General features: G+C 46.4%; 1 protein-coding gene across 5 annotated transcripts in view; it reads right to left on the bottom strand.

Annotated features, from left to right (window-relative positions):
* Positions 1 to 361: 361 nt before the first annotated feature.
* Positions 362 to 13,794, bottom strand: part of Dapk1 (death associated protein kinase 1) — a 161,033-nt gene continuing 147,600 nt past the window's right edge. For 4 of the 5 annotated variants that reach the window (XM_063276328.1, XM_063276329.1, XM_008771441.4 and 1 more), the window contains 5 exons: positions 13,575 to 13,713; positions 11,996 to 12,116; positions 6,540 to 6,728; positions 1,677 to 2,905; positions 367 to 1,201 (listed from right to left, as the gene is read on the bottom strand). In XM_063276328.1, the coding sequence (XP_063132398.1) occupies positions 1,162 to 1,201; positions 1,677 to 2,905; positions 6,540 to 6,728; positions 11,996 to 12,116; positions 13,575 to 13,713 (1,718 nt within the window). In that variant the 3' untranslated portion in view covers positions 367 to 1,161. Of the gene's footprint in view, positions 2,906 to 6,539; positions 6,729 to 11,995; positions 12,117 to 13,574; positions 13,714 to 13,794 lie in introns of all 5 variants that reach the window. The other variant, NM_001107335.2, reaches the window with a different exon arrangement.

A 13,794-nucleotide genomic window follows, 5' to 3' on the forward strand; every position in this document is an offset into this window, starting at 1 on the left:
TTCCTCACGGAATATATGGCTGGTCTTCAGACAGGTGGTATTCAGCACAAGCCTGGCTCATGAGAGATTGCAGGGTGGCATTCCTAAGGAAGGCCTACAGAGTCTAACAACCTGGGTCTAGAAGGACCATGGAGTCCTCTGAGACAGGAGATCAAAGTAAGAAACAGAACAGAAGTGAACAACATCCAAGCTCTTTTATTCCCTCTGCCACAACTAGTTCTATAAATAAGTAACCAGGCAAAGTGTGGTGCCTTCCATATCCTGAAGATTAGATTGTATTTGGATCCTGCATCGATCCATGCAGAGCATCATGTGTGGAAACCCAAGGAAAAGTGCTCCTTTTGAATCAAGGACTAACCAATCAAATGCAATAAGCAACCGTTTATTTATAAAACAAAAGAAGAGAGAGGAAAAAAACCAAACTTGATTATCTTACGACATCTTATAGATTAAGTAAAAATACCAGTATCAATATATATGTATATACATAGTGCATATATATATATGTACAGATGATATGGTAACATTACATGCTTCTCGGGACAGAAGACTTAAAACACATTCCCTCACGCTGATTTAAAATTCGATCACAATCTCAATCACCCCAAGAAAACGTGTTCCCTCTATTTCCTTTCTCTCAGGCTTCAAGTACAGGAAGTGATCAAACCAGGATCTCAGCGTAGAACCCAAGTGCTATGCACCGACAATAACCGACTGTCATGGGTTACGAGTTGCAGTCTTCAGAATTCTTAATTAACACAGGTCTCCATAACCCTACCCTAAGTCAACCTTCTACCTGAGAAGGGAGGGAGTGAGGAAGCGTGACCGTCTCTAGGTCTCATGTGCACCTTCACATGGAACTTCCCACAAAAGCAACCAAAAATGTCTTCTTACAGCAACACTGGCCATGAACACTCTGGGGAGGACTCCTTTCTCCTCTTTCCTTGCCAAACAAAACACAGAGCCCCCTCCCTAGGAAAAGAAAGAAAAAGAAGGAAAGAAAAAAAAATCCCAAAACCAACAAGTCAGAGTGAAGCACCTCTGGCGATGATCAGCACACAGCAAGGGACAGAGAGGTAGCGTTTCCTTGGTGACAGCTCCGGGCTGACTCAGATGATTCAACACACCCTCTTCTGCAAAAGGCACTCACATATTGTCTGTTTATAAATCATACAGTGGGGTCCAAGCATGGGAGTCTCTCCTACAAACATAAAAGAGATAAGCTGAGGGGCCGGTACAGCAGAGAAAAAGATAAGAAATACACATTACGGATAAATGTGTGTGTGTCTTTCTTTCTTTCCTTTCTTTCTTTTTTTTTGGTAAGGATAATCAATAAAGGAGTTGAATTTTTTTTTTCATTGAAAAGTTTGGAATTCCAATAAAATTATTGGTAAGAAGCAAGGTATTAGAGGACAAGATACAGAGTCCAAAACACTGACAGGAGGGGCTCTGGCTTCCCAAGTGACCGAAGTGAACCACATGGTCTGCTCTTGGCTGAGGGATGCGTGGGTGGGAGGGGGACCGAGGCCGGGAAGCAGAGGACTGGGTAGAGGGAGGTGTCCTCGCGACCAGAAGGAGTGAGTGGGAACCTGCACTGAGAAGGGTGGGCTGCCCCCTCCCCTCCGCCCTTGCACGTCAGTCCATAAAGACCCTACCCAAGCCAAGGCTGCCCTCACCGGGACACCACTGAGCTTATGGAATTGTAGGATGTGCCACTGTTACAGCTTGAGGCATAGGCCTCCTGGCCATTGCCGTCAAGGTTGATCTTGAACACAGAGGAGGCCTTCAGTAAAAAGTCCGCAGCATCCCGGCGCCCCAGCTCCCGAAGTTTGGATATAAGGATGCCCACCGTGCTCTCAGGGTAGGAGGTCCATTCCTGTAGCAAGGCATGCACTGGGCTGGGGAGGAAATCCCTAGAAGCCCTGGTATTGACGTTGTGTTTGGCCACCATGTCCGGGAGGCCCAAGTTCATGGCCAGAAGGCACCAGTCCTTCCCCATGGGGTCCGGTGGGTCAAGAAGACGACTCAGTTTCCTCCGGGTCAGGAGACTCAGGTCTGATGCATGGATGTCCATGCCAAGACTGGCCTGTGAGTAGACATCGTGACACCCAAAGCACGTGATGCTGCTGAAGCTCTCCTTGTACCCTCCCATGGTGTTGGTGAGGGAGCTCTCTTTCAGGGTCTGCGCACGGAAGAAGTCCCGGGGCTGGTAGACCATGACTGGTTCGTGATGCTCCCTTAGCTGCTGGGGGCTCAGGTAGTGCTTCACCGTCAACAGCCCTGGCAAGGTGGTGGCCATGACAGTCTCGATGGTGCTGCACACCGAGTCCAGCAGCAGGCAGCACTTAATCTTCTCGGTCTCCAGTCCACGCACCTGTACCTCAATGCCCTGACCGTGATTGACCAGCAGCACCAGCAACTCAGCCCCACGGTTGGCGATCCTGCAGCCGCTCACCCACAGACGGATGTCCGCGTCCCCCTCAGTGCTCTGCTGGTGGATCCACCGGCACAGGTTGACCTGAACTTTGTGAAAGATGCCACAGGGGAAGGGAGTGAGGTGCTCTACAGGGACGATGCGCACACCTCCGTACACCATCACCTCGTCTTCCTCATCGGCCCAGGAGCGCTGCAGGCTGTCTGTTTTGATTAGAGCAGGGATATCCACCATAGTCCCGCTACTCAGGTCTCGGGCGCAGATATCCATGGCATCCAGGATCTGCAGCAGCTCCTCCACGTCACTGTCGGGGACCAGACGCTGGATATCTTCCATGGTGTAGCGGCCCCGATAATGGTGCAGGGCTCGGGGAGTCTCCACAGACAGCAGCTTCCCCAGGACGTTGGTGCAGAGCCATCGAGGATCCAGCAGCAACACATCCTGCACTGTCTCACTCTGCATGATGTTGATCTGCCAGAGGAGACAACTCAAAGTCACCAAACGGAAAGGAAACCCAGGCCAAAGGCACCCATTACCCAGAGTTAAGCGGGGAATCCCAAGGAGACTCAGTGAGGCTTGGGTCCATGGCCTCGGTGGGAGAGGATGAGCCAGGGTAGATTGGTTCTCAGGGGGTCCCTCCCCCTTCTTGGAGGAGGAGAGAGGGGAATGGGAGGCGGGACTTGTGAGGGTGGGGCAGGGAGGAAGGGGGTGCGATTGGGATGTAAAGTAAATTAATTAGTTAATTAATGGAGGGAAAAGAAAAACAAAAATAAAACAAACAAACCAGACTCCTGCCCCATGCTGGTTCAGGAATGTCAGAGGAGAGTCTCTCAGAAGCAAATTCCCATAAAGGTAAACATTGAAAACATGTAAAGATAGAAACAAAATCAACAACCAACCAAAGCAATAAGCAAAAGAACGAAGGGATACTTGGAAAGGAGGTGAGATGAGAGAATGAAAAGGTTGGCTTCTGAGACGTAATCTAGAAAAAAAGAAAACCCTACAAAAGAATTAAAAGCAGCTGTCAAGAGAGATATCCAGGGGGAATCCCCAGGAGAAGACAATAATGCCCTGAATCAGGCTGTTTCTGGGTTGTGGTCATGTGCTTTATTGAGAACAACCTTGTCTTTGGCGAGCGACCCGATGGTTTATGGGTAATGTGTGCAGAATGAACTAAAAAGAAGGATGCAAAAGAATCAAAGTGCACGAAATGTAAATGAATAAAATAACCAATAAAAAAATAATCAAAGCACAAATAACCAGTCAACATCAGCTGAGATCTGAGGAACGGAGGATTCCTGGTGGTGTCTGTAGTTTGTCTGAGACAAGGTGTCATCGCTATGTGGTCCAGACTGAACCTCTTTCATCATACTGAATGCTAGGACTACAAGCATATCTGGTGACCCCACCCCCCACCCCACCCCACCCCCCACCCCACCCCACCCCCCACCCCACCCCACCCCCCACCCCACCCCAGGATATTGTAACTAACATCCCAACAAAATGCAAAGTTTTAAGTCACTTACTTTTTAAAAATATCCTGTAAGATGTGTGTGTGTGTGTGTGTGTGTGTGTGTGTGTGTGTGTGTGTGTGTGTGTGTGTGTATAGAGAAAGAGAGAGAGAGAGATTTGCCCCTGTAATAACCCTTCAACTGAAAGAGGGAATACCAGATAGTGACCAGAGTGTCTAGTTCCTTAAAAGAACAAAAATTTGGGGGCAGGGAGGGAAGAAAACAAAACAAAGCCAGAAACCACTTTTTCCTTCTGGGCTTTTTTAGGCTATTCCGTGACTAAGATGCTCCTAAAGGGGCTTTCCCTGCATGGAGCTCTGGCTCCCCCTGCTGGCCCTGGCACTCTACTGCCTTTATTTTGAGCCTCAGAGGTTACTTCCCCCAGGTGACACAGTCCGGTCTCACCAAGGCGTTGATTGAGTGGATCCATCCCCCTTTGCCACTCCAAGCTAAGTAATACTGCTATTTCTTTATGGACGAGAGCAAAGCTTGACCCATGAAGGAGGAAACTAAGGAGCTGCAGTCTTTAACCAGACTTAAGAAGACTCCAGCTGTGCAGAACTGGTCCACATGGCGGAGATTTCCTCTGCTTTCCTCTTCCTTCCCGTCTTTCTGTCTCAAAGTCTCAAGCTTAAGGGGAGAGGGAATGCAGTATGATATTAAGAGGGTTATGTATCATGGCTTAGAAAATGTCTAGTCAAGAACTAGTAGGTAAGAGAAGCCTGTCAAAAAGGAAGGTTTATTTTTATGGGGAAGACGCCTTTTGTTTCTAGCTTTTCTCCACCTGGGTTCTTCCTTGGATTCAGCTACTTTACAGCATTGCTAGTCAGTCAGCCAATCAGCTGGCAGTTCACTGGGAGTTTAAAGGCTGACATCACTGTCTGAGGTCTTTCTGGGCCACTAGCTCTAGATCGAGTATTAGCTCCAAAAATAAACAAGAAATAAACAGCAAAATAAAATTAAACAAAAGATGAACAATAGGCCTTGACCTGGCACCCAAAACCAACCCAACCCAGCTTCTGGTTCTCAATGTTCTTAGAACTGTCTAATTGCTAATAATCACAGCCGTTGCTCTCGGCCCAGCCTAGCTCATGCAGTCACTTTATTTCACAGGAGGAAGGAGGGGATGGCTATGTCACTTCTAGGGACAGGCATACGATGCAGTTAAAACAGAGCTTCTGTGCCGGGCTAAGCGTCCCACAACCAAGAGCAAAGACTCGAATTTCTGTCATATCTGGCGGGAGTTGCTTGCTGAGGGGGCCGTTAAATGTGTGGTCCTGACTCACGGGCACCATGCACCTCTGAGTGTCTTATTGTCCGCAGGCACCGTGACCATGAATGAAGACTGCTCGTGGGCTTCTCTCAGTGTTTGCCAACCCAGGACCATTTCTGGAGCTGGAGCTCTCAGAGACCTCAGAGCAGTCAGCCTAAGGCTGCCAGGAAGAACAGGGAAGTAGGGGTGCCTGAGGGGGCAACGGAGAACCAGTAACTCCGGACAATTTTAACTAGCTAACTAACAGGATCTAGAAGACACCAGCAAAACAAACAAACAAACAAACAAACAGAACAGCAGACCTGAGGCAGACGTGCATGGGTAACAGTTGTTCCACCTGATGTGAGCTTTGCACACATCTCAGTTCTAATACATGATCTGATAGCCTGAGACCCTTATCTGAATGTCCTGTGCACATGTACAACACTCCAAACAATGCATGTTAACGTCCTAGGACCCCAACCTTCACCAAGCTCCACACACAAACACACACCCACTTGTGCACATACTTACACACACACACACAGACACACACACACAAATGCACACCCACTTACGCACATACTTTCTCTCTCTCTCTCTCTCTCTCTCACACACACACACACACACACACACACACACACACACACACACCTCTATACCCACACGCACAACGGAATAAGTTTCTCCTCCTTTTTACGGCCATAAAACACATAGATTCTATTCAATCTAGTCATGTCAGTGTATAATGGTAGGAAAGCCATATCCAGTCTGAACTGGTTTGGGTGCAGGTGCAACCAGGTAAACTGTGTCCTATAAGTAAATTTTTTAGGGAGAGCTCCTTATCAATCATGTTATGCCTATGTGTAGTTGGGCATTGCTATGACAAAAATCAGATGCATCACGGGAAGAGATACAGTGAGCAAAGGCTTATATAACCCAAACCTGTCAATCAAAAGAGAGAGCCTCCAAAACTTGTGCCTCTTTTTAGACCTGGTAAAGAAGCCCCAGGCTCTTGAGCAACCACACTCACGAGACCTACTCTGGCCAGAGTATCTCTTCCCAATCTGCATTATTACTTTTTGATTTGCTTTGAAAAAAAAAAAAAGTAAACCTTGTTATTTTTGTAGACCATGCAAGCCCTGATTTCAAGTTCTGGAATAAGAGACCCAAAAGCCACAAACACCCAGCCCAGACTCTGACCACTAGTAACACCAAGGAGAAATAGAGGAAGAGAGCACAAATTCCGTTTGACTTGCAGGGTGAGCAGAGCCTCCTGTGATGAGAAATTATATGAGGCAGGACCCTTTGCCAGCCGGGGCTTGCCCACCCCAGTCCTCACCTCTCCCGTGCTGTGCAGCTGCTGTGCAATGCGCCTGAGGTCATCCTCGGAGGCCAGGGGGTTCAGCTGGTCCTGCACGTCATACACAAACTGCTGGAGCGACATCAGCTGGTTTGGCCCGTTGAGCTTCCGCCAGGAGGGCAGAGTGGAGATGATCTTCTCACACAGATGAGTCATGGGAGGGCACCCCTAGACACACAGGTGGGACAGGTTAGCCACTGCACGGCTGTGAAGCTCTAAGCACCTGGAGGGACGGCATTCATCCATGCAGCACATACACGGAGGAAGAGGTCAGCGCTTTACCGGCTCACTACTGGGTTAATGACTGTCCTAGTGTTGTCTTTAGACCAAGCCTAACAATCAAATGGGGGGAGGGGGACGGTCGTGATCTTATGTGCAAGAGATGATCAGATCCTGCAGCTATATTTGAGGAACTATGAACCCAACTAGTGTTCATCAGTGCCTAATGCTTTACTCACATCTCCCCGCCTCCAGCTTCTATCTCTGCTCCCTCCACCCCTCACTAGTTAGGTAACCATCCTAGTCAGAAACAGTAAGGTTATGCAGAGTGGGACAGAAAATGAGAATTTTATCAACATCAGAGTGGATTCACAGGATCCGTTGATGCAATATCGTTAGTGCAATGATGTAATTGGCTTAAAACTGGTTTTTTACCTGTCAAGTGGTAAAGCAAACCAACCAATGCCCACATTCCCATGATCCCACACCATCCTGATTGGAAACATATAGGTATTACATCATCAATTACACAAAATTGCATCTTATGTCACCTTAATCCCACTCCTTCATTTATAAAAAGCAAAGCCGGGGGCTGAAGAGATGGCTCAGGGGTTTAGAGCACTTGTGGTTCTGGTAGGAGACCGGGCTCCATTCCCCAGCATCAACATGGCAGCTCATAACCTGCCATAACTCCAGTTCCAGAGATCTGACCTTCTCTTCTGATCTTTGTGGACTCACACATATATGTAAGCAAAACATTCACATGCATACAATTTCTTAAAATGAATAAGAAATTATTAAAAAGGGCAAAACTGTCAAGGATGAAGACCATTCATTTGGGGCACCACCTGGATGGGGGTTGGTCTGCAAAGTAGCTGGTAAAGCCAAGTCAAGCTCAGAGAATGCAAAGACCCCCCCAATTGCCTGAGGAACAGGCATCTTGATCCAGACCTGGAAGGAGACCCTGGCTTACTTGATGATTATTTGTCCCTATGGCATGACTGGCCAACCTGTGGGACCAAGCCTGCCAGACCACCCCCATATCACAACTGAGAAATAGTGTCAGCCCAGTAGGAAAGCAAGAGTCTGTGTGACACAGGGGATGGTGTGTTTGCTAGGTTTGGGTCTTCTGGGGATCCTGAAAGCACACCTGGAGCCAGGGCTCATGACAGAGGCTGAGTGTTTTCCAACCCAGGTACAGGGCAGCCCCACTGAGGGAGAGATGAGCTGCGCCCTTCACTCTGGGCAAGGGGAAGCCCCCTGAGGCCGTTCAGTCTTTCCCATCATGGCGTTCTTTATCACTGTTACAGTCTTTGTCTTGGGAACCCTCCACCTCTCACACACACTGGCATCTGCCCTCGCCTACACATCACTTTGTGCTGCGTGACTTTATTCTGACAAGAAAATAGAGAGTACTACTTTTCGAACAGGTATGATTCCTTGGGAAACTTTCAGAAGGATTTCTTGGTCCAGAGCTATTTTAAAAACACATTGTCTAAAATCCCCCTCTTCCGGGTGCCACCTAGGAAAGCCTAAAAGCATACACAAGTGGGGTTCTGGAGATGACACACCGTTTTGCATGGCTGCGATGGGTAATTCTGAATTGCAAGGCTTTGGGAAATCTCATCTCAGGATTGATTCTTATTGTCGATGTGCCTTTCCTGGCATAATTACACTCGTATGACAATTCCTGGGCACTAGCCCACCCTACTGGGCAGATTTTCTGCACATCGATGAAGATGTACCCTTTTGTAACAATGCTATGTAGACAAATTGACGATCTGATCATTCCTAATAGCGATTCTATGGAGTTCCTAAATTTAGACAAGTAATTTTGAGCCCTCTGTAATATGAAAGCTGCAATTAAGGCTCTGGAAACCTTCATGTGTCACGGGCTAATTGCGCTAAGATAGAAAGCAGGAGTGAATCAGACTTATGATCAGGAAAAACGTTCTTTCTGGGCTGGCTAGGAGAACATTATCTTATAACCAAAGGTCATAAACTGAGAATGAACAACTTATTGTGGGTGCGAGGACAGAAGACAAAACATTGCCTGGATTTATCTCTATAAAATTCCCATATTAATGAGACACTAGGCAGGTGATTTGCCTCTCGACAAAACTGTGCTCACTTAGACATAAGGATTATGGTTTTAAACTCTTAATGACCTGTGGAGCTAATGGCAGATAACGAATGTTTACCTAGATAACCAGTCTTGATGGAAACACATGGAAACATCTCTGTTGTAACTTCTTACCCAATTTATGATTTGAAGTTGTTGTGAACTTCTGGAAAAACGATGCTAGGAATACCATGTGATCATGTATCCTGAAAAGGTGCAAGAACTAGGCACAAGGACAGAAAGAACAGGGACAGAGAGTACAGCAGAGCAGAGAGAGCAGACGGGCTGCTTCTTACCACAAGAGATTTTTTTTCTTAACAGCAAGTTTCTTCTTACTGGCAAGGACAGGGCTTTTTCATATTCAATAAAAGGGTAGAAGGTTTTTCTTTCCCTAAGCAGTAAGGGTTTGGAGCTTTTTTTTTTTTTTTTATCCAGAATGAGTGAGTTTTTCTGCACTGGGGCTTGCTCAATGAAACTTGCTTGTGGGGGCTTTAGTTCCATCCAAATATATAGCTATGCATATGCATAGGTGTGTAAGTATTCATGAATACTTATAGAGTTAATGAGACAGGTGGTTGGACCCAGCCAGAATGTGTGTGTGTGTATAAATGTGTGTGTTTCTGTGCATACTGCCTGCTTTTCATTCTGTGAGTATGACTCTCTTTCCCTGGTTCACTAAAAGTTAATTGCTCCAAGCCTCCCTGTTACCTAGCCAGTGAGAGGCAAGGCTTCTGGGCAAGAGAGAAGGGAGCCTTAGCAGTAAATTCTCTCCTAAATTCCCCGATGCTATACAGCATATGTTAGTTGCCAGAGAATTATAAAGTAAGTTTATAAAGGAAAAAAGTTTTCCAGTGTTTACTCAAGCACAGAATTATAAAGTAAATAATAAGAGATAGAAACAGTGAAGTTTCCCCAGTGCTTAATGAAGCACAGAACAGCAAGAAAGAGTTAAGTTTCCTACGAGGTCGGAGATCACCAGCCTTTTGGCCTGTGTCTGCCTCTGTGTCTGCTTCAGTCCATTCCAGCCAGGCATGCTCCCGGCATGAACCATGATATTTATGGTTCTACATTCCTACATTTGTAAGCTTTAATCCATTCACTTTGTGGATATGTCATGAGCAGAATGGCCCAATGTATTTCATCTCAAGCAAATAAGCAGTTGTGTTCATTTATTGAGTAACCATTTTCTCTATTAAACTGAAATAACACCTTCTCTTTCTCCCTCTCTTTCCTGATGCCAGTATGTTTGTGTGTGCACACAATGTGTGTGCTTCATGCCAAAGATCCAAGTCTGCCTCAATCGCTCTCCATCCTGTTTCCTGGCACAGGGTTTCTCTCTCCTCCCACCACTCCCCAGCACTGAGACTACAAGTACAGGCCTGCATGCTTGGCTCTTACATAGGTGCTGAGGACCCACACTCGGGACTTCGGTCTGCACTGAATACAGTGCATGGCTCAGCTTGTGAATTACATGCGCTAGTGAATTTCTATGGACATTCTGATATCTGGAACCACTCTCTAAGTTGCCTTAACTGTTTTGATTATAAAACCACTGAAACATGTTTTCTCCTTCCGTTTCAATTTCAAGATGAAAAAAATATCAATGCCCTCCATCCCATGAGGATTCTGGACAGAATCACATTGCACTTCTGCAACTGGGGAAAGTGCAGTACTCAATCATATTTTACCCTCAATGAAAACACAGTCTCTTCCATTGTGTCAGTGAGAACACAGTCTCATCCAATGTGTCAATGAGAACACAGTCTCATCCATGTGTCAATGAGAATACAGTCTCATCCATTTTGTCAATGAGAACAGTCTCATCCAATGTGTCAATGAGAACACAGTCTCATCCATTGTGTCAATGAGAATACAGTCTCATCCATTTTGTCAATGAGAACAGTCTCATCCAATGTGTCAATGAGAACACAGTCTCATCCAATGTGTCAATGAGAACAGTCTCTTCCAGTGTGTCAATGAGAACAGTCTCTTCCAGTGTGTCAATGAGAACAGTCTCTTCCAATGTGTCAATGAGAACAGTCTCATCCAATGTGTCAATGAGAACAGTCTCATCCAATGTGTCAATGAGAACAGTCTCATCCAATGTGTCAATGAGAACAGTCTCATCCAATGTGTCAATGAGAACAGTCTCATCCAATGTGTCAATGAGAACAGTCTCATCCAATGTGTCAATGAGAACACAGTCTCATCCAATGTGTCAATGAGAACAGTCTCTTCCAATGTGTCAATGAGAACAGTCTCATCCAATGTGTCAATGAGAACAGTCTCATCCAATGTGTCAATGAGAACAGTCTCATCCAATGTGTCAATGAGAACAGTCTCATCCAATGTGTCAATGAGAACACAGTCTCATCCAATGTGTCAATGAGAACAGTCTCTTCCAGTGTGTCAATGAGAACAGTCTCTTCAAGTGTGTCAATGAGAACACAGTCTCATCCATTGTGTCAATAAGAACAATCTCATCCAATGTGTCAAAGAGAACACAGTCTCATCCAATGTGTCAATGAGAATACAGTCTCATCCATTGTGTCAATGAGAATACAGTCTCATCCATTTTGTCAATGAGAACAGTCTCATCCAATGTGTCAATGAGAACAGTCTCATCCAATGTGTCAATGAGAACAGTCTCATCCAATGTGTCAATGAGAACAGTCTCATCCAGTGTGTCTTCACCCATCAATACACATCCTTTAGTAAATCTCATCAGTGACTACTTTTCTGTTCTGAATTTGTTACACACACTAAAATAAAGCAAACTAGAATTGGTGTTGGGATTTATAAAAAGAAATTTTATATTTAAAGAAGCCAGGAAACAAAATAAGAACTTGATGCACCCTGAGATGGTCCACTATTGGACCCTCTATCTCCTTCCTTGTCTATGTTGCTCTCTCTCTCTTCCTGCCTCTTCCAGAGAAACAGGAGAATCACACGGAAACAGACTTCATTCCCAGCTTCTACTGTCTACCTGTCCCCCTGAAAACCAAGCCAAACTGGGGCCACTAGAGCAGGGTCAGCGTGCTGGTCAGTGCTGGCATCCCCACAGTGGGGTCCCGGCCCCTCCATGTGTACTCACCGAGACAATCTGACTCCGTATTTCTTGCAGGTGATTCCGGAGAACCTTGATGTCCTTAGACCCAGATGCTCCTGCATCCAGCACAAACAGCTTATTTGAGACATGAAGGTCATTCCCAAACCTATGGCAAGAGCAGGAGTGAAATCAGCTCTCAGTCAACTTTAGGTCTTTCCACACAGGGGCCAAGTTCCTACTGGCCCTAATGGCCGATGGGAGGGAAGGAGGAAGGGTCGTGGTGACCCTGAAGGAGCCTCTCTGTCCCTGCTGTTGGGTGAATCCTGCTGGTCCCTCTGGTAAGTCATACCTGGTAATTGCACACCCTCAATCACATAATTGGGAGTCTGGGGTTTGAGCACAGGTAGAAGAAAAGAATGTAAATGTCAGAGCCACCTGATGCAGAGGCGTATGTGTTTACTTTCCGAGGGAGGGGAGGAAATACTGGTGGTGGTGCAGGGCTAAGATCACAAGCAGAATAAGAAAGTTACACATCTGACCTAAAAATGTTCACAAAAGACCACTTTGCATGGCGGAAGAAAACACTGTGTCTCTCACAGGTAATTCAACACCTGAGTGCCAGCATGCTACAGGAAGCTGCAAGTTCAATTTTGTGTTTTAAAGATTTGTTTTATTTTTTTATTCGTGTGTACACACCTCTGTGTATATACCACCTGTGTTTGGGAGCCCACAGAGGTCACAAGGGAACATTAGATCCCCTAGAACTGAAGTTACAGGCAGTTGCATGTGTGGGTGCTGGGAACAAATTTCAGGTCCTCTCGAAGAGCTGCCAGTGCCCTTAACTGCCAAGTTATCTCTCCAGCACCCAAGTTCAAACTTGTTGGTGGAGCCTTGAAGCCTGCTAGAGTTTGGATGAGGTCTGTCCTCTAGGGTGCCTGTGTTATAGGGGCCCTCTCCCCAGTGTGGTGATATGTGTTAACGAAGTAGTTTCTGTGGGACGTGTGAAGTATCAAGAGAGCCTAATCCCTAAACCTCTCTGAATTCCCACCCTTACATGCGCTCCACCATGATGCCACACACCGGGAAGTGATGTTATCCAGGGGACGTCACAAATGGGGCTTAGACCTCCCTCCTCCTAAGCTAAATACATCTGTTATTACCTACCCAACTTCAGGCATATCTTTACATTACCTAACATCACTAACAGATTCTAAACTTAAAGTTATGTTTTTATACTGCTTTATAAGAGAAACACAGGACTTGTATGATCGCACTGACAGGAGAAGCACTCCGATCTTCCCTATTCTTCCTGCCCCATTCCATGATGAGAGCAGAAGTCTGTGTGGAGGGTGCTGGGTGAGAACAGGAGAACTGTGATCTTTTGTGTCTCTCTGTGTCTAGAGAGATTTGTTTTGATGAAAATGAAAAACTCAACCAATGATGAAAGTTCCTTCAGCCACCACATGCCAGCCCACCCAGCATGACCACATGCCCTCTGCCCCATCATCTTACCGGATCGGTCATCCCCCAGGACAGATGCTCACCCTACCTCCTAAGAGGCTCTCCTCACCTGCTTCCACCAGCAGGCTGCCCTCACCTGTTCCCACCAGCCGGCCGCCCTCACCTGTTCCTGATCTCTTTCAGCAAGGATGTATCTTTATCATATCCAAACTCGCCCCCAGCAGGCCGAGGGATGTTCATGATGTCAGCATGTGTGGCCACCAGGACAACTCGGAGAGGGTTCTTCAGCTTGCCTCCAAATGCTGAGGGAGAAAGTATACCTTGTGAGAGTCTGATCTCTTCTCTGGCTGTGTTGGTCTCATGCCTAGACCACCTGTGTAGGT

Source organism: Rattus norvegicus, chromosome 17, assembly GCF_036323735.1.
Source record: "Rattus norvegicus strain BN/NHsdMcwi chromosome 17, GRCr8, whole genome shotgun sequence".
In the NCBI taxonomy this organism is placed as follows: domain Eukaryota; kingdom Metazoa; phylum Chordata; class Mammalia; order Rodentia; family Muridae; genus Rattus; species Rattus norvegicus.